This window comes from Sorex araneus, chromosome 3 (genome assembly GCF_027595985.1).
Source record: "Sorex araneus isolate mSorAra2 chromosome 3, mSorAra2.pri, whole genome shotgun sequence".
NCBI classification, from domain to species: Eukaryota; Metazoa; Chordata; class Mammalia; order Eulipotyphla; family Soricidae; genus Sorex; species Sorex araneus.
Genome location: NC_073304.1, coordinates 111747710 through 111770647, shown reverse-complemented (window position 1 = coordinate 111770647; position 22938 = coordinate 111747710). Strand labels below are relative to the sequence as shown.

General features: G+C 58.5%; 1 protein-coding gene across 3 annotated transcripts in view; it reads left to right on the top strand.

Moving 5' to 3' along the window:
• The window catches only part of OGDH (oxoglutarate dehydrogenase), a 53350-nt gene that overhangs the window by 9987 nt on the left and 20425 nt on the right, over positions 1-22938 (top strand). For 2 of the 3 annotated variants that reach the window (XM_055133052.1, XM_055133050.1), the window contains exons 2-4: positions 4551-4797; positions 17780-17971; positions 19232-19334. In XM_055133052.1, coding sequence (XP_054989027.1) covers positions 4576-4797; positions 17780-17971; positions 19232-19334 — 517 coding nt within the window. In that variant the 5' untranslated portion in view covers positions 4551-4575. Of the gene's footprint in view, positions 1-4550; positions 4798-17779; positions 17972-19019; positions 19111-19231; positions 19335-22938 lie in introns of all 3 variants that reach the window. The other variant, XM_055133051.1, reaches the window with a different exon arrangement.

Sequence of the window (22938 nt, the reverse complement as noted above, 5' to 3'; positions counted from 1 at the left end):
AATGCTCCCAGAGATGAGATCCATGCTGGTGTTTCATCTGTCACTTGGTTCCCATTTCTCCTGTGTAACAGCAGGTTCTCAGTTTGCCGTTCCCTGTTCTGCCTGGCCGTCTGCTCTGTGACTCCGCCTCTTCTCTGGGGATGGGTGTTAGGGTTGCTTCCATTGTTTGTGTGTGGAAATGCTGTCAACTGGGGGTCCAGGTTTCTGTGTGAACACGAGACATGTGTTTTCCTTGGCTAAATTCCTGTGTAGAATTGCTGAGTCATATGTAACTGCTGACTTAAAAAAATGATCACCATGATTGTCTTACAGATAGCTGGCCTGGGTTCAGTCTCTGACACCACATATAACCCCTGGGCACCAGAGAGTGTGCCCCCCAAAAACACAAAAACCTACCACTGTCAGGAGTCAGAGTTGGGGTGAGAGCAGCCAGAGGAAACGGATCAGTCCGGAGGATCCCAGCTGGCTGCTCCTCCCGTGCCCATGTGTCCCCACTCTGCCCAGGGCAGCTCAGACACTTGGGCCAGGAAAGCTGTTCTCAGTAGAGAAAATGTGCCTTAAAGGGACAGTCACTTTCTCCTCCTCTAGGCCACATCCAGCAGTGCTCAGGACTTATTCTTAGAGGTGCTCAGGGGAACAGGATGTGGTGCTCGGGATCAGACTGAGTCAGCAGCAAGTGGAAGGCAAGTGCCTACCCACTGGGCTGCTTTTCTGTCCCCCCTGTTGCTTAGGTACCTCACCCTATTCCTCCCCACTGCATTTCTTTGGTGGTGGAGTGTGGAGCTGTCACACCTGGCGGTGATCAGGGATCACTCCTGGCGGGCTTGGTGGACTGTATGGGATGTCAGGGGTTGAACCTGGGTAGTACACGTGCAGAGCAAGTGCCTTGCCCGCTGTGCTATCTAGACCTTGTTTATGTTCCTTATCAAAATAATCTAACTTAGCACTGGGGGCACCTGGTCGTGCTGCTTCTGGCCCAGTATCCGGGGTCACTTCCTGCAGCATCTGGCATGTAGAGCAGGTGCCCCAGCTGGTTAAGCTCTCCTGCCCCAAACACTTGATGTTTGGGATATGGAGGGCCGAGGGCACATGCCTTGAGTTCTGTCCCCACTACCACATGGGTGACCTGGAGGCCAACAGCTTCTCTAGCTGGGGCCAGCATTGGACCTCAGGTGTGGTTGACCCAGTGTTGCTGGGAGTGGCCCCAGGCCTTGGAGGGCCCAGGAGAGAATACATAGTGTATGGCATCGTAGTTCCTGAACACCCACGTGAAATAGGAGAGAGGGCCGGGGTCCAGGCCCAGCTAGGACCCCGGCACCCTCAGAGTCATCCCTGAGTACCACAGGCCGGGCCTTCCCCCAGAACAACACAAAGTGTGTGCTTGAACTCAGTGTGGCCATCTCTGCACAAACGCAGGCCGGGGCAGGCAGTGCTGACCCGGGGGGAATCCTGCCGGGCTGCTCCTGCCTCTCTCCTCACTGTACCGAAGACGCTTCCCAGCAACGCTGAAGGGACTCTGGCTGACTGCTCTGTCCGATTCGGAGCATCTCTCACGGCTCGTCCCTGTGGCGAGCAGCGGAATGAGGGCTCCACTTCCTCTCGGCCTCGCCACTTCATATTTCCTATCCATCATCTTGCCACACACTTATTGACTGTAGACACCCCTTCTCTGAAAGAGTCTGTTCCCACCCCTGTGGTGCCATCAGAGTGCAGTGATGAGGGGAGTGCTCAGGACCTGGGATCCCCACTCAGGTGGCACGACTCAGTGCTCTGTCTTAGGCTGAAGGGTTGCCCCAACAAGACTGGGGAGTCAAACCATGGCCTTGTGCATCCTGAGCCCTGCCGTACTGGTCAGAAAGTGGACAGTGTGAGTGGAGAGACGGGCTGTCTGGACTGGGCATCAGATGTTGACCCTGCGGGACCCTCAGATTGTGGACAGTGTGCGTCTGTCCTGGCCACCAGAGGGGAGACCAGAACTCCGAGTCATGTGTGGAAGGAGTGACTTTTCCAAAGCATCATCTTCAAGGCAAACTGCTGAGCACTGTTCTGAGAGGACTGGGGACTCCCAGGGGCTCCCAGGGAGTCACGGGTCTGTAGCTTGTGGAGTGCCTGAATGCCTGTTGAACAGCAAAGTTCAACTTGGTTCATTTTATAGCTCTGGCAGTTTTTTTCTTGTTAAGGTTTTGGGCCACGCCCAGCAGTGCTGCACGGTGAGGGGGACGGGGTCATGGCGGGGGCGGGGGGAGGCACCATCCATTAGCCTCAGACACCTGATGGGCTTCATTGACGCAAAGCTGCATGAAATGAGAGGTTTTTGTAGATAGAAAAAGGCAAGATCAGAGAAAAGAGAATTATTTCCGGCTTAGGTAACCCACCCTTGGGGAATGGAAAACTGTCTTGTGACTGATTATCTCATCTTCCTTAGGGGAGTGGAAAAAATTACTTCATTGGCGCTGGCCGGCACTGACCAGTGCAGTCCTCTGCCAGTGGGAAGGTGAGCGGTGTCAGGCTGGGGCGGAGCTGAGGCCCCAAAGCAGCCTTGTGGGAACTTCAGCAGCCACTGTCCAATGTCATTCACGGAGAAAAACTTGACTCAGGTCACTGAGTGCTTGGCACTGCCTAGATAATGAAATTGGGAAGAAATATAAGCATTTTCCCTTGGCCCTGAGTAATACTAGCGGGGGTTGGGGGTGGCCATATCTGGCAGGGCTCAGGGCTTACTCCTGGCAGGACTTAGGAACAGTCTGTGATGCCCGGGATTGACCCTGGGCCGACCACTGCAGGGCAGGTGTCCAGCTCAACTTGTTTTACTTCTTGTGGCGGGGGGGCTTAGGGGGTGCACATTCGGCAGTGCTCGGGTTACTCCTGGTTCTGTGCTCAGGGATACCATAAGGGTGCCAGCAGTCGGACCCGGTTTGGCTACATGCTAGGCAAGCACCCTCTACGCAGTGCTGGCACTCTGGCTCCAGTTGTTTCACTTTGAGGTAAAAAGCTGTGAGGGCTGATTGCGGCTGTGACATTCGTCTCTCAGTTTCAAGGAGCAGAGTCTGTTCGTGTGACCCTGCCCTGCGCTTGTCCCCTGCTGGCCTGTCGGGCCACCCCAGAGCAGGCTGCATTCTGGTTGTCTGAGCTGCGAGAGGCCGCTGCCTTCTCGGGCACCTTCACCACAGGGTCCGAGTCCGCATCTGCCCGGGTCTGGCAGGCCTGTCCGGGTGAGCCTAGCTTACTCCCAGAGCACTGGCACGGAGTGATAGCCACAAGCGCCGGGGTGAGGCCAGCACGCGGCCCCCGTGGACCTGCTCCTGGCACCCAGGCTCCCCCCTCACTGCTCTGCACCCTTGTGCTGTGGCCTGAAGGTGCCCTTGGCGAGGCAGGATCCTGCCAGGAACAGAGCCCGGGCAGCATGCCCTGGTTTGGCCATGTGGGTGGGGGTGGCAGTCCTTCTCCAGGTGTGGGGCCTCCCAGCAGTGCCTGTGCTCCACCCCTGGTTCCCTTTTTACTGTCATTCTAAAGCGTTTTCAGATTGACGCCTCTCAGCCTCTGGCTCTGGACTGACGTGGGGCCGCGGCCCATGTGTGTGGTGCGCACATGCTCAGCCCTGGTGCTCACCGTCTTGATGCTCATGGAGGTGCTTGAATGGAGCCACACTTCTTGGCTGAAGTGTTGGGACCCCAGTTCTGGCACCCAGGGTTCTGCCCTCTTTGTGGTGCTGGCACACACCTGGCCACGGTGCAGCTGGCCGTGGCGTGTGGTGCCATTGATGTCAGGGGGCAAAGTTGCCTGCCAGGACCCTGCTTCGCATGAGAGACACAAGGGATTTGGGCTCGTGACGAGATTCTTGCAGGGGAGGTGCTCTGAGCCCCAGTGTCACTTCAGAATTGCAGAAGTGCTTGGTAGCCATTTAGGGCTCTGGGAACGGTCAGCTCTTTTGAGCTGCACATCAGCTTCTTTGACAAAATGTTTATTTCCATAGCGGGCGCAGCTGGTGAAACAGACCACCAGGTACAAGACTCATCATCTCATCTCAGTGCTGGCCCGTTCCCCTGCCTTGCCTTGCCCTCTCTCCTGCAGCCAGCCTTCCGCCTTCCGCCCGCAGACCTCAGCCTTATAAAATGCTGCTTTCAGTCTTGGTTCAACCTAACTCTAGTCCTTGTTGCCTTTTTTTAGGGGGGAGAGTTTGGGCCACAGCCACTGGTACAAAGGGTCTACTCCCAACCCTCTGCTCTCTGCTTGTCTGAAAGCACGGCACCTCAGGTGTGCTGTGTCAGTGTGTGCTTGTATTCATACATGCATGTGGAGTGCCACACGCATGTATGGCACTAGCGGGGGTTGGGGGCTGGCCATATCCAGCGAGACTCAGGCGGGGTGGGGCTGACGTGCCTGAGCCATGCTGTGCCCACGCAGCAGGTAGGCGCCAAAGCTTCAGCACAGGCTGCAGAACACCGAAAGCCTCCACCCCTCTTCGTCTGCGAGTCTCGAGCTGGGTTTTGCTGAAATGCTCCTTTCTAACTTAACTTTCTTTTCTCTTTCCCCCCTTTTTGCACCGACAGTCGAGAGAGGCGGCAGGAACTCAGAATGTTCCACTTAAGGACTTGTGCTGCGAAGCTGAGGCCCTTGACGGCCCCCCAGACTGTTAAGACATTGTCACAGAAAAGACCGGCAGCGGCAAGGACGTTGTGGCAGGTCCGCTGCTTCTCTGCCCCCGTTGCTGCAGAGCCCTTTCTCAGTGGGACTAGCTCCAACTATGTGGAGGAAATGTACTATGCCTGGTTGGAAGACCCCAAGAGTGTACATAAGGTAAGGCGGGCCGGGCCGGGCTGGCTGCGAGCAGGGCGCCAGGCCCGGGTATGGGCTGGCCTCCCAGGTAAGTTTGTCCTGAGGTGCCCCTCAGGCAGCGGGCAGGCAGCAGCTCACCAGCCCCAGCTCGGCCCAGAGGCCAAACCCCACAGGAGCCACCTGCCTGGAGGGAAACTCCACCCATTTGATGCAACACTCACGGCCTGGCTCCCTGCACTTCAAAGACATGAAGCGGATGTGAGGATGCGCTTGCATGGGCCTGGGGTCTCACCCCTGCTCCAGCGGGAAGACTGGATGTGAGGACGCACTCGCACGGGCCTGGGGTCTCACCTCTGCTCCAGCGGGAAGACTGGATTTGAGGACGTGCTGGCACAGGCCTGGGGTCTCACGCCTGCTCCAGCAGAAAGAGCCGAAGAAAGGACGTAGTACAGGAGCAGCCCTGCGGGACCATCTCACCGCTGCCCAAGGACCTTCACCTTCCAGCCAGTGCCCCAGATCGGAGTGATGGAAGCCCGAGGCCACTGAGCCCGAGCTGGACCCCTATGTGTGAAAGCAGTTCTGCAGGGTTCCCTGCTGTTTGTCCCGGAGGGTCACTTCCTTCTCAGAAGGGTCCCTTCGTCTGCTCTGTTCTGGCCGACTCCTTCACGGCCGTGTTGCTGGTGGAGGGATGTGTGGTCTGACTGTCCCTGCCTGGTTCTTGCCCAGGCCACAGACCCAGTGCAGGCACTGCCCGCTCATGGTGCTGTGGGTGATTTGAAGAAGATGGTCTGGGGTCCTGAGGCCAGTAGGATTGGCTGGGTGGAGTGTGGGTCTCATCACTGTTGATTGGCCTCTTTACTTGCCTTTTGCTTGTTTGGGGCCATTCCTGGCTATACGTTGGGGGTGCTTATAGCAGTGGCCAGGGCATTCCCAGCCCTCCATCCAGCCTGTGACTCTCTCCTTTTCCTTGCTCCTGAGTCTCGTCACCAAAAGGCAGATGCTTCTGGGGCTCCAGGAGCGTCCGTGTGGCTCTGACGGCTGCCGTGTTCGGTGGGGATGGGCGGGAGGACCATCAGACTCCTCCCTGAGCAGCAGATGGGCACATTGCTCTGCCTCCACCAAGAAGCACCCTGGGAGTGACCCCAGCTAGCCTGTGAGCTGGCAGACTGGTGTTTCCGCTGGAAAGTGTTTTTTGAGAACATCGAGGGGCCTGGCAGAGCCATGAGCGGGCCTTTCCCTCAGCCTGCTGCCCGCACAGCACAGCCGCCCCACTGCTGGCCTCCATTCCAGGGCACTGACTTTAGACGGTGAACCAAACTTGCATGTAGGAAAAGCTCACCCTTTCGCTTCTCTGCCAGCAAATCTCAGTTCTCTCCTGCTCTGGGTTTCTGCCCTGTGTGTCTCCTTCACTTCTGCATACACACAAACCCTCCTTTTTGCTTTGTCTTGTTTGGAGGCTGCACTCGGTGGTGCTGCCGGGTTACTCCTGGTGGTGCTCAGGGAACTGAATGGGGTCCTGGGGATTGAACCTGGGTTGGCTGCCCGCAAGGCAGAGGCTTCCCTGCTGTGCTGCCTCTCCACCCCACACTTTCTTTTTTTAAAAACCCACATACATTTGTTCATCACAAGGGTTCAGCAAGAGACTGAATTCTAAAAACAGAAACAAAGTGAGAATGATACACAGCTTCAGAAACAGAATCACTACCCAGAGGCCCAGGAGAGAAGCAACAGTGAAGGGGAGACCGTGAGGGCGGCCCAGGGCAGACACTGCGGCCACCTCCAGTCTGAGCTTTGTAAAGGCGTAGAGCTCCAGGCTTGGCCGTGGGCCCAGAGGGTATCCTGTCCGGCTCTGGGTGAGAGCAGGATGGCCTTGATGTCAGTGGGCAGCCTCTTGTCTTTTGGGGAGACCACAGAGACACTCCTGGGTCTGTGTTGGGGTGGCCATGGGGTGTGAGGAGCTTCCCCGTGCCACGTGCTTGGCGCTGCTGCTGGACAGACATCGCCACCACTTGCCAGGTGTCTTATTGGGATGGTAGGAGTTCCTTTATCTCCAGAGACCTTGAGGTCATCAGCTGCTACTGTAGCTTCATGCCTGTGGGGCTCTGGGCACTGCCCATCCTGGGTGGGCAGTGGGGTCAAAGTCTCAGGGCCCCCAGAAGTGCTTGGAGAGAGATGGGAGCCAAGGGAACAACTGCGACTCAAGCCTGTTCTGACACTTCATAGGCTGATGAATCTCTGCCGCCAGATGCTGTCCTGGAGCACACACAGTTCTGATGCTCACAGCCCACAAGAACACAGACACACACACACACCTGCCCTTACATTCTAGACGTCTACGTCAGGCCTCGCGAATGGGCTACAGTTGTTCAGGACTTGGGAGAACACTCCATTGCAAGTTGCTGTTGGCTGTAAGAGGATGTGGCAAAGACTCCAGGTGGAAGGGTGGTGTAGGGCGAGGCTGGCGGGACGTGACATGCTGGCCAAGGCATCTCCACTTGCTCGGCCCAAAAGGCCTCCGAGCCTCATACTGCTGGGGTTTGTCTGTCTGCCTCTCTTTCTTTTTTGTTGTTGTTTGGTTCTTGGCCATACCTGACGGTGCTCAGGTCTTACTCCTGGCTCTGTGCTCAGGGATCATTCCTAGCAGGCTTGGGGGGGCTCCTATGAGATGCTAGGAATTGAACCCAAGTGAGCCATGTGCAAGGCAAGTGCCCTGCCTGTAGTACTGTTATTCAAGCCTCTGAAAAGCATTTTTGCCATGTGGAACCAGGGACCCAGCACCCGGTGCTTGGCAGAGGGGCTGGAGCTACAGTTTCCATTCTGACAGATGAGACTGTGGAGAGGGGTCGGGTGAATGCTTGACAGCAGGGAGATTCACAGCAGAGTTCCTGCTGCCAGGGGAGGCCCTCGTTCTACGGCCCCAGCACTGCATGTCCATCCGTCTATCCATTTGTGCTTCTTGCCCCACAGTATCCCTGGGGTGGTCCTGGAAGCCTGTCCCATGGGCCCAAGCACCAGACCGTCACCCTTACTGCCAGTCACATCCTGCTGGGGGCCTCCTCTGCCCTGCACCCTCTGCCTGTGCAGCCTGCGGGGGTGGCCATGGACGGGTGAGTGTCCCGTCATCTGTGAGAGCTGTGGGTGAAGAACCTCAAAAAAACTTTCCCATTCATGGGGCCGAGCCAGAGCACCGCGGGGAGGGTATTTGCCTGTACCCGGCCAGCCTGGGTTCCATCTCTGGCATCCCATATGGTCCCTCGAGCACCACCGAGAGTGATTCCTGGGTGCCCAGCCAGGAGTAAGCCCTGAGTTGTGCCTGGGTGTGAACCAGCTTCACCCCATCCTCCCACCCCACCTCCAAAGAAACCCAAACTTTTCATTTCAGGAAGATTTGCTCGGGTGCTTGTCTTTGATCCGTATTACTTGTTCCCTTGGGGGCCAACTCAGGAGTGCAAAGGGGCTGCTTCCTGGTGGGGTGCCTGGGGATGGTGCTCGGGGGCCGCATGCATTGCCAGGGACCATGGCATTCTACAAGGCTGGTGCCCTGGCCCTCTGCTGCCTTGCCATTATTGGCATTATTTAAATGTTTCATTTGTTTTCTCTAAAACAAATAGTTTAGGGACTAGAGAGATAGTAGCACTGTCATCCCATTGTTCATTGATTTGCTCAAGCGGGCACCAGTAACGTCTCCATTGTGAGACTTGTTACTGTTTTTGGCATATCGAATGCACCACAGGTAGCTTGCCAGGCTCTGCCATGCGGGTGGGATATTCTTGGTAGCTTGCCCGGCTCTCTGAGAGGGATGGAGCAATCAAACCTGGATTGGCTGTGTGCAAGCCAAACACCCTACCCGCTATGCTATTGCTGCAGCCCAGAGAGATAGTACAGTAGAGAAAGTATTTGCTTTGATGTGGCTGACCCCACTTTCATTCCCAACACCCCACAGGGTCCCCCAGACCTCCAGGAGTGATTCTTGAGTACAAAGCCAAGAGTAAACTTTGAGCACCACCAAGTGATCCCCCCTCAAAAAAATAAAGTGAATTGCAGTAGAATTAAGAACATTAGACCTGGGACTGGAGTGATAGCATAGCGGGTAGGGCGTTTGCCTTGCACGTGGCCGACCCGGGTTCAAATCCCAGCATCCCATATGGTCCCCTGAGCACCACCAGGAGTAATTCCTGAGGGCATGAGCCAGGAGTAACCCCTGTGCATCGTCGGGTGTGACCCAAAAAAGCAAAAAAAAAAAAAAAAAACATTAGACCTGAAGATGTCAGTGGACCTTTCTGACATCCCATTCCTGCCTCAGAAAGGGAACCGTGGGTCGTTGATTCTGCAGTGATCTCCCCTCTCAGGGCGTTCCCAGACTGCAGGGGACGAGTCGCTGCCCAGCACAGTCCAGACAGAGCATCCCCGCCTTCCCTGCCTGCATTCTTCCCGCCTGGGTTTGCCCACTCCTGGGTGTGGTGGCACCTGTTGATGGTGCCAGGGACTGGATTCAGGGCCTCGGGCATGATGCTTTATAAGGTGTGTCAAGAACTCCGTGAAGAGATCTGTTGTCTCTTGCCCAGCAGCGTCTGCAGGACTTTAAGGTCATCTGTCTCTCACTCTTGTCGCTGTTGGTGTGTTTGGGGAAGGGTGCAACTGAGGGGTTTGGGGCTTTTTTTTTTTTTGTTCTTTAAATTTTGTTTTGGGGACCACACTCCGCAGTGCTCAGGGCTCACTCCTGGCTGTGTGCTCAGGGATCACTCCTAATGGGCTCGGGCACCCTGTGGGTGTGACAGCTCAGACCTGGGGTGGCCTGTGCAAGGCCAGTGCCCTCCTTGCTCTGCTCTTGCCAGATTGCTCTAGTGCAGCCTGGTGACTCGGCGTTCAGTGTGTGGTCACCAAGCCCCCCCAGTGGACCGTCCTGAGGACCCTCCCTGGCCTGTGGTCTGCTCCTGAAAGTCTTAGGCCGTGGACTGACACACAAGAAGCTCTTCCACGTGGGTCCCCTCCAGGTCGGGGCCTGTCAGACTGCAGCGTTCTGGGTGCTCAGCAGTGCCCTCGTTAGTGTTAAGGACGAGGTGGCAGTGCCTTGCTGCCAGGGAGGACCCCAGGGACCCAGATCTGGCATTGTGCAAGTGCCCTTTGCTCTCCTCCTCCTCGGGGCCCTTTGTCCTTTGGTGTTGGAGTCTCCCGAGTCCTGAGTGCCCAGACCTTCCTCCACTGCCCGGGCCTGCTGACTTCTGTCCACAGAGCCTGGCAAGCCTGCGTTGCATGCCCCCGACGTGGTCTCGTCTGACTCAGCAGTGGAGCAGACACGTGTGGTCCCACCAAGGCTGCGAGGCGTCTTTCCTCTCAAGCTGGGCGATGCCTTGAAACTGTGCTCAGCCCAGTTTTGTCCTGGTTTGGGGGGGGGGGGACATTTCCATTGGGGGCTGCACTCAGTGGTGCTCAGGGATCACTCCTGATGGTTCCCAGACCCTGGGGAACTGTGCGACACCGGGTCAGGGTCAGAGCAGGCGCCTGCACCCCTGTACTGTCTCTTGGAGCCCTTCACCCCCACCACAAAGACTTGTTTGGGGGCCACTCCCGGTCATGTTCAGGGCCTATTCCTGGCTCTGTCCTCAGGGGTCATTCTTGGTGGTGCTCAAGGGTCCAGAAAGACACATTTTAAGCTGCATAGTAACTTGGTGATCAGAGCCAGTTTAGTACAGTTTTAAAATGGAGATTCTCAACCTTTGTGAATTTTCGTGTTACATCAGCTAAAGAAGCTGATCTAGTGTCCTGTGGCCAGTGTCGAGTTCTGCTCCTTCTGGTTGCATTGATAAGGAAGATAAGATTAAGGTACCTGAAGGCGTAGGCGCAGAAGCAGCAGTCTACTCTAGTGTTTACAGCCCTCAGCAGTTTTGTGGAGGACCTTGACTAGTGGCTGCCAAGGTCTAGGAAATAGGCACTTGGAGGCCAGAGGTAACCCTTGTTACAGCACAGGAAGATGGCGCGCTTTCAAAGACAAGTGGCTTTACTGCAAGCTGTGTGGAAGCCGGGGCTCGGGAGGGCCAGGGGCTGGGCACGCACCAGGGAGAGGCCATGAGGCGGGCAGAGGGAAGTGTGTCCTGGCGAATGCTGTGCCAGCAGGAGGTGTGGGGTGCCAATGGGATTCTAGGGGAAATGACACAGGGGCAGCACATTGGCATTGCGCGTTGCTGGATCTTCGGGGGCTTGATTTTCACACGGGTTTTGTATAACGTCCCGAGCAGAAATGACCTTGGGAGGCAAGGCTGCAGCAGTGGGGGCATGGTGGGTCTCGGGGAGAGTCAGGTCTCAGGCCTGGCTTGCAGACTCAGAATCTCTGAGCTGTGGCCTTGTGAAGCGGGGCAGAGTCTGCAGAGTAGGGCCAGGGTCTGGGGAGAGCTCTGGGGGTGCCAGAGGCCTCTTGTCGCTACCCCGAGTCCTAGTCAGGGGCCGCTCTTGGGGCTGGTTCCTTAGCTGCTGGGAAGCGTCCTTCCTGCCAGACACTGCCTGCAGGAGGGGACGCCGCCACCTGTCGGTGTCCTTGAGCTCGTGTGACCAGCCACAAGCTCCATGCAGCAAGGTCTCCGCCTGTGCTCCGGGAACAGACCCTCGTGTCTGGGAAGGGGGGTGTTGGTGTTGAGTTTGCATTTGGCCCACACCTGGCAGTGCTCAGGACTTACTCTTGTCTCTGTGCTCAGGGATCACTCTTGGGGGTAGTCAGGGTTGCTGGGAATCAAGCCGGGGGGGCCGCATGCAGGGCGAATGTCTCACCCACTGCTGTTGCTCCGGCCCCTGGTGTGCAATTCTGCCGTCCTCCAGGGACGGAGGTCACACACGCATGCTTGGCCTGGGAGCAGTACATGGCGAGCCGCGGGCCCTGACCTCTGCCAGAACAAGCCCAGCCCTTTGGGAGCAGGGGCAGCCGGTGGGAGGGCGAGGCTGACAGCTCAGCACGGCCTCCCAGGACTGGGCAGTGGCCACCACCTTTCCCCTCGGGCAGAAGCCATCTTCGTCAGCAGGTCCTGGGCAGAGCTGAGGCAGCTCTTTGCTAACCTGGGGGGTGTGGAACATCTTCCTGGCACCACCCTGGAGATAGGGTTGTGGGCCAGAAGCTGGCTCTGCTGAGAGCCTCACCTCACCGCCTGCCTCTCGGGCACCGGCCGGTGATAGGCACTGCCAGTTCCTGTGGAGGGGGACGTCCCCTGGCATTCTCTCCTCAAGTCTTGCTGCAGGCACCCCCAGGGGGCGTGCACTGCTGGGCACATGCTGACCTTGGGCGCGACCTCCCGTGTGCTCAGCCTGCGTGCTGAGCCGGCAGCGCCCCCTGCAGGGTGGTCAGGACCGGCCCCGCTTGGGCAGCTGCTCCAGCTCACCCTGACGGAGCTGGCCATAGCTGGTCGCACGCACCCCACGCCAGAACAGATTCCCCTGGTTCCCAGGAGCTCAGAATGTGGCCTGGTTGGCACTGCTTGGTCTTTGCCCAGCCCAGAGTCATTATTCTATTGGCATATGATGACCTTTGGACCTGGGACCAGCCCTGCCCCACCTCCCCCTCCACCTCGTGATTCCTGTCAGGGTGCTGCGTCAGGCAGAGGGGAGTGGTGACCGGTAAGGTCAGGGCACTCAGTGGGGCCCGTCCGCAGCCAAGGCAGAGACAGTGCAGGGTGCAGTGCTGGCCTTGCACACAGTGACCCTGGCTCCATCCCCAAGTGACCCCCAGCAGTGCGAGTTGTGTCTCCAGGTGGGAGGCAACAGGCCCTGGGCACTGCCACAGAAGCCACATCTGGAGGACATAGGGACAGGGAGGTTTTCTGGGTAGTCTCACCTCAAATGAGCATTAGTAACCCTGGGGTCATGTCTTGGGCTCTGTCAGGCTAGTGGCCACACTTGCTGTGGGGGCAGGCCCTTGGGAGGTTTGAAGGGCCTGGCAGGAGCCCTGCGGGGAACCTCAGAACCAGGAGCAAGGCCCTTGAGACTCGCAATCCTATGACAGTAATCAGGGCAAGGCCCATGGGCACTGCCCATGGCCATGTATGGAGTGAGAGGCCCTGGCTGGCGTCCTGCCCGCTAAGGTCAGCACCAGCTCTCCTGCAGGGGAACCTTTGGACGTTCCAGGTTCTGCTGCCCGGCGTCAGCCTTAGCACAGCACTGACATCACCCGGCACCGGGCCTGCCCCACACCTGCCAAACTGTGCCCGGGCACGGTGAGCGCCCACAGAGAGGGGCCCCGGGCCTGGGCCTGCGAGCGTGCAGGGCACTGACAGGGCTTCCCTGACAGCGCACAGGAAAAGGGCATGTCTGGGCCCTGAAAGCGTTTCTAACTGGAGAGAATATTAGCAACTTGATTTTTCTTGGGACTGGTGAGAGGATGGGGGAACGGTGCTGGCTGGCTGCGTGTGGCCGACCGGGGTAGGACAGCCGGCACCACACATGTCACCAGTCAGCCCTGCACTCCACGGAGTCGTCACTGAGCACCCCAGTCCGCTCCTCAAAAACATTTTTTTCCTGGCTACTTGGAAGTTTGGGAGGACAAAGGAGAATGTGGTTTCTGAAAAGAGCTTCATACACCCGTTAAATATTTTAGTTATTTAAAATCACACGTATAACTAATTTTTTCCCTTTGGTGGTACTGGGAATTAAACCCAGGGCCCCAGACTGCAAAGGTGGGTGCTCTACCCCTGTGGAGATCCCAGACCTAGAATGTTTATATTGTTTCAATCTCATGTTACAGTTTGTTTTGGAAGTAATAGTTTCATTTAAAGAAACTTAGTGTGAGGGGAGAGAAAGATACAACATGGGCTTCTCCAGTGGGAAAAAGCCAAACTTTGGTTTGAGTTTGGGGAGCCATGGGGGTGCAAGTGTGCGGAGTACACCTAGGGGGGTTAGGGGACCTTGTGGGGTGTGGGGTGGAAACAACCGTTACATTCTCAGAAAGCCTCAACCCTTTTCCTCCGGTGACCTTGGGGTCATTGTTAGCGGGTGGTTCCCACACAGCCTCTGGCCTCTTTGCTGCCCCGACAAGCAAGTTCCTGGTGGTCCTGCCACATCAGACCCCGCCTATGTCCCACACTGCTGGGAAGCGTCACATGCTCTGCAGGACTTTCAAGACCTGCATCACCTCATGCCTGTGGGGCCAGGCTGAGTGCTGGTGTTTGGCCATTGGCAGGCGCAAGTCAGGCCAGGAGACAGTTTCCTTAGAGTCCCCTGCAGGGTCCAGCAGCCTGTGGCACTGGCGCTTGTGTGTCTGTCCCGGGGTGGAGTCTGAGGTCTCTGGCCTGTCGGTTAGTAGCTGACTCGTGTCATTCATCCCACCTGGCATGCCTCGCGCCACAGCGAGTGCCCCATGCCATGGTTGTGTCGGAGGAGATGGAGATGGAAGTTCTTCCCGTGCTTTGTGTGGGGACTGAGTGGACTCCACACACGGATACCTGCAGAAGCTGGTTTGAATTTACTTTTCCCTTCGAGGGAGTGGCGCCCACCTGAGCAGTGCAGGCTGTGGTGTGGGCCGGGGTGCAGAGGGCCACACCTGGGCTTTCTGCTTCAAAGGACCTGGCCGACACACATCTCCTAGTCACCTTGTTTCTTGTAGGCGAAAAGCCATTTTTGTTTAGGACACCACTGGGCTGGGGCAGGGTCCACCGTTGTTGGTGCTCAGGGGTCACTCCTGACCTGGGCCCATATGCAAAGTGCCCACTGAGCTTTGGGCTGTCTCCCCAACCCAGGGAATCTTTCTGTTCTGCTGTGCTTTAGAGCACTGTGTGGTTAAGTCAGAGTTCCCCTCCCCAGTCACCAGGCTTTCTCTTTTTCACTTCCTCTTGGTCACAAGGTATTTCTGGACATCGGAGTCACAACGGGCTCTGGGGTGTCCCGATAGGAGCCCGGTGTGGGTGAGAGAAGCCGAGCTCCCCTGCACGGATGGGGTGGGCTTGTGGCACTCTGCCGGACCACGCGCGGGCCACCATGCACTCGGGCAGAGGGGCCGGCTGTTCTGTGTTGGGGAGGGGCTGTCCTACAGATTAACTGGCCAGCCGTCGGCCTTCATGACACCTAGTGCGGCAGGGGCCTGGGTGAGGGCCACAGCTGGTGGTGCTCAGGCTTCTGCTCTGCACTCGGATCACTCCTGCTAGGGCTCAGGGGACCCAAGGCAGACACCGTCCCTGCTGTGCTCTCTGTCCCTGGAGCCCAGGCTGCACTCTGGGGACAGGACCAGACTGGCAGCGAGTGGACACTGGTCACACCTCAACCTCGAGACGGGTCCTGACAAGGGCTGTGGTTACCAGAAGGGGCAACTCTGGAAGGACAGTGACAGGCCAAACTTGAGATGAGATAAGGCCTTTCCGTGCATCCCGCCATTGGCTGTGCTCGACCTCCAGCCTCAGCCCTCGCAGATCCCCCAAGTAGAGATGACCAGGAAGGCCAGGGACATGGCTCCATGCGGAGCTGCTGTGGCGGGGTGCTGACCTGTTGTGCTCAGCACTGCTCCCGAGCTGGTGAGGAGGGGAAAGCTGCCTGGCCAGGGCACAGGGGTGGACCCAGGCCCCAGCACACCTTTGCTTGCAGGACTGTGGTTTGGGTTTGCCCAGGCAGTCTTGGGGACCTGTGTAATGCCCAGACACAGACCCAGGCCTCCTGCACACAAAGCCCCCATTGGACCACCCTCCCAGGCCCTGGGGACTGTGCTCAGCCCCGGCCCGTGTGGGGTGCGGGCAGGGGCGGTGTCCGAGACACCTGGAGGCCGTGAGTGGTGCCATGGGGTGCGGGCAGGACACGGATCCCTCCTCTGTGGGAGGGAGTGGGGCAGGCTGCCTTCCACATGGTGGGGGTGCGGCGTTCCCAGTGCAGGCAGGAGCTGTGTTCCTGGCTCAGTCTGCAGGTACTCAGCTGTCCGGTGTCACTGGTGGCCCGTGTCCTGTCTGCCTGCAGCCGGGCCCACATTGCTGAGTTTGTGCTCAGCCCGTTGAAGCTCCCTGGAACTCCCCCCCCAGCACGGCCCTGGTGGCCTGTTCCAGGGCTGCCTGCGCCCGCCCTCCCGTGCTCCTGGTGTGCCCACCAAGCTGGTGTCCAGGTGCTCGGCACTTAGGCTCCTCAGTGGCTGCCAGGGTGGCTGTTCTTCAGAGGGCGAGGTGGGTGAGCCTTGCTGGTGTCCCTCCGGTTCCAGTCTGGGTGTCGTTTGGGGCCGTGCATTCTCCTCACCCTCCCAGGCTGTGCCAGAGGCTGGTGTGGGTGGAGCTGCGGGGGAGACACCCGCACCAGGGCAGCTGCAGGGGCAAGTCCCCTGCTTGGGACATCCACACACTCCAGTGGTGTCATCAGCACTGCTGTGGAAGACTTCGGAAAATGCAAATGCAGAGATGACAGTGGCAGTCTCGTTCCTCAGTTTCCCAGCCTTTAGTGGCTGTCGAGTGTCTCACTGCGGTTCTATTGTCTTGATTCTCTCTCCTCTCCCCCTCTTTCCCCCTCTCCCCTCTTTCTCCCTCTGTCCTCTCCTCTCTCCCCCTCTCTCCCTCCTCTCTCCCCCTCTCTCTTCCCCTCTCTCCTCTCTCTCACTCCCTCTTTCCTTCTCCCTCTCTCGTCTCTCCCTCTCCCTTCTCTCTCCCCCTTTTCTTCTCTCTCCCCATCTCTCCCCACCTCTCTTGCTCTCTCTCCCTCCCCCCCTTTCTCCCTCTCTCACTCTTCCTCTTTTTTTCCTGTCCCCCTATCCCTCTCTCTTTTTCTCCACCCCATTTTGTTTTGGTCTAAGAGACCACAGTGCATCTCTCGTGGGGGGGGCCAGGGGATGGACTGGGTGGGCTGCAGAGCATGCGCCCTTCCTGCTGCACCATCGCTCCAGCCCCTCTTAATTTTGCTTTTCAAAAGTACATCCTGAGGCTGCAAATGTGACTTGGGGAAGCAGCTTCTAGGCCCTCGGCTGCACGTGTGACCTTTGCCCCCACCCCATCCCCTCAGCCTTCAGTAGAGGAGTATGAGCAGATAAGAAGTGACTCGAATCCTGGGAGTCATCTGGGCCGGAAAGCTCAGTGGGTGGAGTGTGCTCCTGAAGCACGGGTTCACCCCCAACACAGAGCCCACAAGCGATACATGCGAAATAATGAGTTCACCGCACGGACGAGGAGCCCAGTGTGCCCTGCAGTGCCAGCTGCCCAGGGCTTCCTGCCTGGTGCCTGCGGGGCCACAAGCCAGGTGGTCCAGCCCAGAACCAGTGTTTCCTTTTTTTAACAGTATTTTGGTGTTTTAACTTGCTGTTGCTGCTGGTGGTCGGCTCAAGGCTGACTCCTGACTCTGCCCAGGGTCTCTCCTGGAGCGGCTCGGGCACCAAGCGGGCATCGGCCTAGCTGCATGCATGGGCCTGCAGTATCTCTCCACCTCCCCAGAAGTGTGATTTTATTTATTTGATTTTTGGGTCACACTCGGTAATGCTCAGGGGTTACTCCTGGCTCTGCACTCAGGAATTACCCCTGGCAGTGCTCAGGGGACCATATGGGATGCTGGGAATCGAACCCAGATTGGCCGCGTGCAAGGCAAAGGCCCTCCCTGCTGTGCTACTACTCCAGCCCCAGAAGTGTGATTTTAAAAGGCTGAGTTAAAAGAAAGGCACATGCCAGGCCTTTGAGTTTTTCTGTCTCAGCGGGAGTGTGGCTGTGAGTCCAGAGCCCCGTTCCCTCGTGCCAGCCCAGTGCCAGCAGCTCTGTGGAGTCCGTGCTGCCAACAGTCCCGGCCACACAGCCACAGCCCTTGTGAGCATCATGGAGGGGCAGAGGAGGCTGCTTCCCCCACACAGCCAGGAAGGCGCAGCCCCAGGCAGCTCTGGGCCCAGGACTCGGCAGCCTGAAAGGGAGACCCCGGCGGGTGTGCTGGCACCACAACCCAGACATGTGGCCTCAGGGACCCCAGCCTGACCCCAAGCCAGCTGGCACCATGGCGGGTGCTGTGTGGCCCGGGGCGGGGGGCAGGGGCAGGATGCGGGGACTGTATGGGAGAGAAACCACAGTGACCTATGTTCCTCTGTTCACAGTCATGGGATATTTTCTTCCGGAACACCAACGCTGGAGCACCCCCGGGCACTGCCTACCAGAGCCCGCTCCCCTTGAGCCCGGCCTCCCTGTCCACCATGGCCAGAGCGCAGCCCCTGGTGGGGGCACAGCCCAGCGTGGACAAGCTGGTGGAGGACCACCTGGCCGTGCAGTCCCTCATCAGGGCCTACCAGGTAAGGCCACACTGCCACCCCAGTGATGCTGCCCTAAACCCCCACACACAGGTGCACTCGCCTGCTCAGGGACCCGACTGGCACTTCCAGAAACTTCCAAGACAGGCTCATCCCTGGCCACCGCTGCACATGTCCTGGAAATACATCCCTTCACCCCTTTCCTAAGTCAGGAAGAAAGATGTGTGGTCAGGGCGACCGCTGGTGGCTGGTGGCTAGGAAGGGGCCCCTGGTCAGCTGCAAATGCCCAGACTCGGGAAGTGAGCCTGTCCGTCGGGAAAGGCCAGGGGACTGGGCTGGAGAGGAGTGGCCGGGCCCCACCGGCCGGCACAGGCTTTCCCTCAGCCATGCAGCCATGGGAGGCCAGGGCTGGGCCTGGCCGCTGAGCTGGGCCTGGGCCACTCAAGCCGAGCGCTGTGGCCACCCCGCCCTCAGCTCCAGCGGCAGCAGCTAGTGGCTCAGCTTCCCAGCAGCCATGAGATGAGGCCTGAGGACACGTGGTGGGAAGGGGCGTCCCGCTCCTGTTTGCACTCGGCTGAAGTCCTGTGGAGTCTGTGGGGCTGCACAGGGCCCAGCCTTCCCCCCTTCCTCGGCACTTTTCTCTGTTCTGTGCTGAGACGGCCCGCCTGCCAGGAAGTGGGCTCTTCCCGAACGGCCCCCACGTTTGTTTCCCCAGCCTCCTTCCTAAGCACATTGTGTGCAGTCGTGCTTTTTAGATAAGCTGCTCTAGGTTGTTTTGAGGGGATTTTTGTGCCTTTTTTGGGGGTGGGGTGGGGGGGCATGCTCAGCAGTGCTCAGGAATCACCCCGGCTCTGTCCTCTGGGGTCATTCCTGGCGGCATTCAGGCACCAGATGGGATGCCAGGATGGAACCTGGGCCAGCTGGGTGCAGGGCGAGCGCCGTCCCCGCTGTGCTGTCGCTCTGCCCCCCCCCCCCCCGGTGTTTTGTTAGAGCTAATTTTGTGTTCTGGGTTCAGTGGGACTCTCAGGGACCAAGGGTGACTCACTCCCCACAGCCCTGCTTAACAACTTGCTTGTGTTATTGCTTCCAGGTCAGGGGTCACCACATTGCAAAACTTGATCCTCTCGGAATTAGTTGTGTAAATTTTGATGATGCTCCAGTAACTGTTTCTTCAAACGTGGGTGAGAATTAATCTGTAACTGATACTTTAATGTAATTTTACTTTTTTTTGCCCCTTCCCTCTTTTTTTTCTCCTGTCCTTTTGTGTGTGTCCTGCCCTCCCCACCGCTGGCCCGCTCGTAGATACGAGGGCACCATGTAGCACAGCTGGACCCCCTGGGAATTTTGGATGCTGATCTGGACTCCTCCGTGCCCGCTGACATTATCTCCTCCACAGACAAACTTGGTGAGGGTCTGGCAGTCAGCACTGCACTGCTCGCGCCCGTGTCACGCTTGTGGTGGCCAGGGCGGCCACAGGTGGAAGGGACAGACTCTAAGTTTCCTTCATTCTGATCACTCAAAACTTATCAGTAACGCAGCCCTTGTGCATTTGGGGCAAAATAATTAGGCGTTTATTTTTATATTTATTTCTGGTTTGGGGACCACATCTGGCTGCACTCAGGGTGACTCCTGGCGGTGCCAGGGCTCAAGCCTGGGTCAGCCAAGTGCAAGGCAAGCACTTTACCCACTGGACTATCACTCTGGCCCCCAGGCAAGTTATTTTCATTTCAGTACAGCTGATTGTTTAAAAGTCTCAAAATTAGAAAGTGAGATTTTGAACAGGGAAGGTTTGTGGCAGGAAAGGCGTAGGGGAGGATGCCCCAGCAGGCCGTGGTGTGGCACTGCCTCAGAGACTAGCTCATCGGCTCTGGTCTCCAGACCCAGGGCAGCGCTGCCTTGCTCAGAATGTCCGTCGCCTGCTGCCTGCTCCGAGGCAGTTGCGGACGGCTGGGGCCTGGGCCGAGGCCCGAGCCAGTGGTGCAGTTTGAGATGTCTTGATTCTGAAATGCTGGTGATCACACTGAAGAAACTTGGGGAGGTGTCCCTGCGGGCACCCAGGAGCACCGCGGGGGGCGCACAGGGCGTGGCTGGGCACTCACCTGCGGCCGCTTCTCCGATTAACCTGCTTCACGTCACCACGGCGCTAACCTGCACGGGAGGTGGCAGCAGGCAGGCTCTCACGAGATGTGTGCATGCTCCTCACACTGGCCGGGCCCTGCTGCTGGGCAGGCTGGCAGGCACCAGCGCCCCTGGCTCCCGTCCCCAGCCTGCCGCTCGGCCAGTGCCCAGCAGGCATCCTAGTCCAGGGCAGGAGGCCACGTCCCTCAGGTAAGCCTGCAGTTGGCCACGGCGCTAACCTGCACGGGAGGTGGACAGAGTCAGGCTCAGTTGCTCTCAGTCGCTGTGTCGGCCCTGCCCTGATCCCACAGCATAGCCACGTGAGGGAGGAGAGGAAGGAAGCGCTGTTGCCGTTGATTCGGCCAGTTCAGTCTAGCCAGGGGGCCTGAGTGGCCTTCCCTCTGCAGCCTCTCCTCAGCCACCTGCTCGTGGTGGCTTGTGCACTACCTTGGGGGCTTTCGAGGCCGGAGCCCCTCCAGGAAGGGCCCCGGTGCAGAACCTCTCCGGATACGGTCTGAAGCTCCTGTGGCATGCATGGCTTACGTGACTCACACAGGAAAGGGCCCTCAGCCTGTCCCCAGCCATGTCCCCTGCCCATCCCTGGTGGTGTGGCTTGTGGCCAGCAGACCATTGCAGTAGCTCTCAGCTCCCCCGTGGCTCCGTCTCGCCTGAGATGCTCTGGTCAGCGTGGGCAGAGCTCCTGCACGCCTGGGGGAATGACCACTCAGCCCTTGTCGCGTGGGCTCTGCTCCTGCACAGGGCAGACACGGAGTCTCCCCAAGCGTCCTCCTTCCCTCGCTCACCCCAGCACAGTCCTGAGGGCTGTCCGTGCAGCTGCCTAGTGACGGTGATGGGAAAGGCAGAGGTGACCGTAGCCTCCGGGCTGTGGGCAGGACGGACTTTGTGTCCTCAGCTCTGAGGGAGTGGGGAGCAGCCCCTCGTCTCCACAGGCAGCAGGAGTGGCGCTGCAGTGATCACGGCAACGGGCAGTGTTGTTCTCCAGCCTCTCCTGGCGGACGTGGGTCTCTGAGGACACAGGACCACCAGTGGGGCGTGCCCCCAGCCCCCTCTGTCTCCTCGTCTGACGCTGTTTCCAGGCTGAGCTCTGGAGAGCACTGAGCTCTGAAGAGCAGTGAGGAGCTGACAGGCCTGGCAGAGGGAGTCTGCAGTGACAAGTCTGAGCTGCTGCGGCGTGGCCAGGCTCCTCGGGGACTCAGCGCTGGAGCCCGGGGTGGGCACTGGAAGGGGAAGGCAAGAAGCCATCGGAGCAGATGCAGGTCTGAGGGGCCACCTCTGTAGCCTGAACCTTCCCCCAGTGTCCCTGAGGACAGACCAGCGGGTCTATCCACCATGGAGTGGCCGAGTGCAGTGACGCCTGTGCTCCTGCCTCTGAGGGTGGTTGGCCGTAGTGGGAATTGCACAGACATGGAGGATCGTGGAGGGGAGGCTGGGCCCGGCTTGAGAGAGAGGAAGCCGCCAGCACGAAACCCCACCCAGAAAAGGCCAGTCCAATGGCCCACACTGGCCCCAATGGCACGGAGCTCGCCTGCTCGGGGCTGTTGGTCCTGGGCGCAGCTTCGGGAGGCCCCAGCACAGCCATGGGCCCCTGGACCTGTTTCCTAGGGGCCACGGGGACAGTCGGAGCAGATGCAGCCCTGCCCGGTACCACCCTGTTTGGCTTCCAGCACTCGCTGCCTCCAGACACAGGCAGGGCACGCGCTGGTCTCAGATTGCCCCTGGCCGCTTTGGGGACTTGGGGAAAGTGCCCTCAGTTTGTTTCCCGTTGGCTCTGCTCTTGGAAGTACCATGTGAGCCCAGCTGTAAAGTGTCCCTGTCTGTGGTGTCTGTGAACTGATCTAGCAGTGACTAGGATCGAGGCTTGCTCGAGGGGGGGGGGGGGGAGGAGTAGAACATCATTAAAGAGCTCGAAACACGGACCTGTCACTCGAGAAAGGACGTGAGCCCCCTTCAGCCAGGCCACTGGGATGGAGTCAGGTGGTTGATCCTAGGCTGTGAACTTGAGGCAGAGACTCAAGAGCCCCCAGGTTACAATGTCTTAGTGATGGGGTCCACGCCTGGCCTGGCGCCCATGCTACCTCCTGGCCGCCTGGACAGCAGGTCTACCCAACCAGGCTTTGCTCCCTGGGTGGTGAAAAGACTTGGTTCTTTGGTGTGTTTTTCCTGGGGGCCACTCCGACTACTCAAGGCTGAATCCTGATTCTGCACTCAGGGATCACTCCTGGCAGGACTTGGGGGGACCCTTTGGGGTGAGGGGAATTCAGCCCAGGTTGGCTGCATACAAGGCTAGTGCCCTCCCTCCTGTCGTGTCTCCCCTCCACCCCCGGGGTTGGGATGAGACCCACCCAGCTGTGCCCAGGGCTTTGTTCTGGCCACATAGTGGCCTGTGTGCCCTTGTTGGACCTCCGTGGGCCCTGCTCATCTCAGGAGCTGCCAAACCCCGGCAGCATTTAGTCTTCCTGGCAGGAAGTGATCGTTACTTTATTTCTTGGGGGTTGAGCCACCCCCAGTAGTGCTCAAGGCTCTCTCCTGGCCAACTTGGGGGACCTTATAGGGTGCCAGGGATCAAACTCAGCTCACTGGCCTGCAAAGCAAGTACCCTACTCACTGTATTATCTTTACGGCCCTGAGTGATTGTCAGAAACAGTGAAAGCTGTCCAATGATGCCCTGTATGTGTAATTCACAGCCAGGATGTATCTCCCACCCTCTGGTCATTTTGCTTTGTCTTTCGATTGCGCTTTATTTTAGCAACACAAAATGCACAGGGGAAAAATAAAAGCGTCCGTGCCCTGAAGATATACTGCACGGGTCAGCGCATTTGCCTTGCAACCCCTCCGGTTCAGAATCCCAACGCCAGGGGTCACTCCTGAGC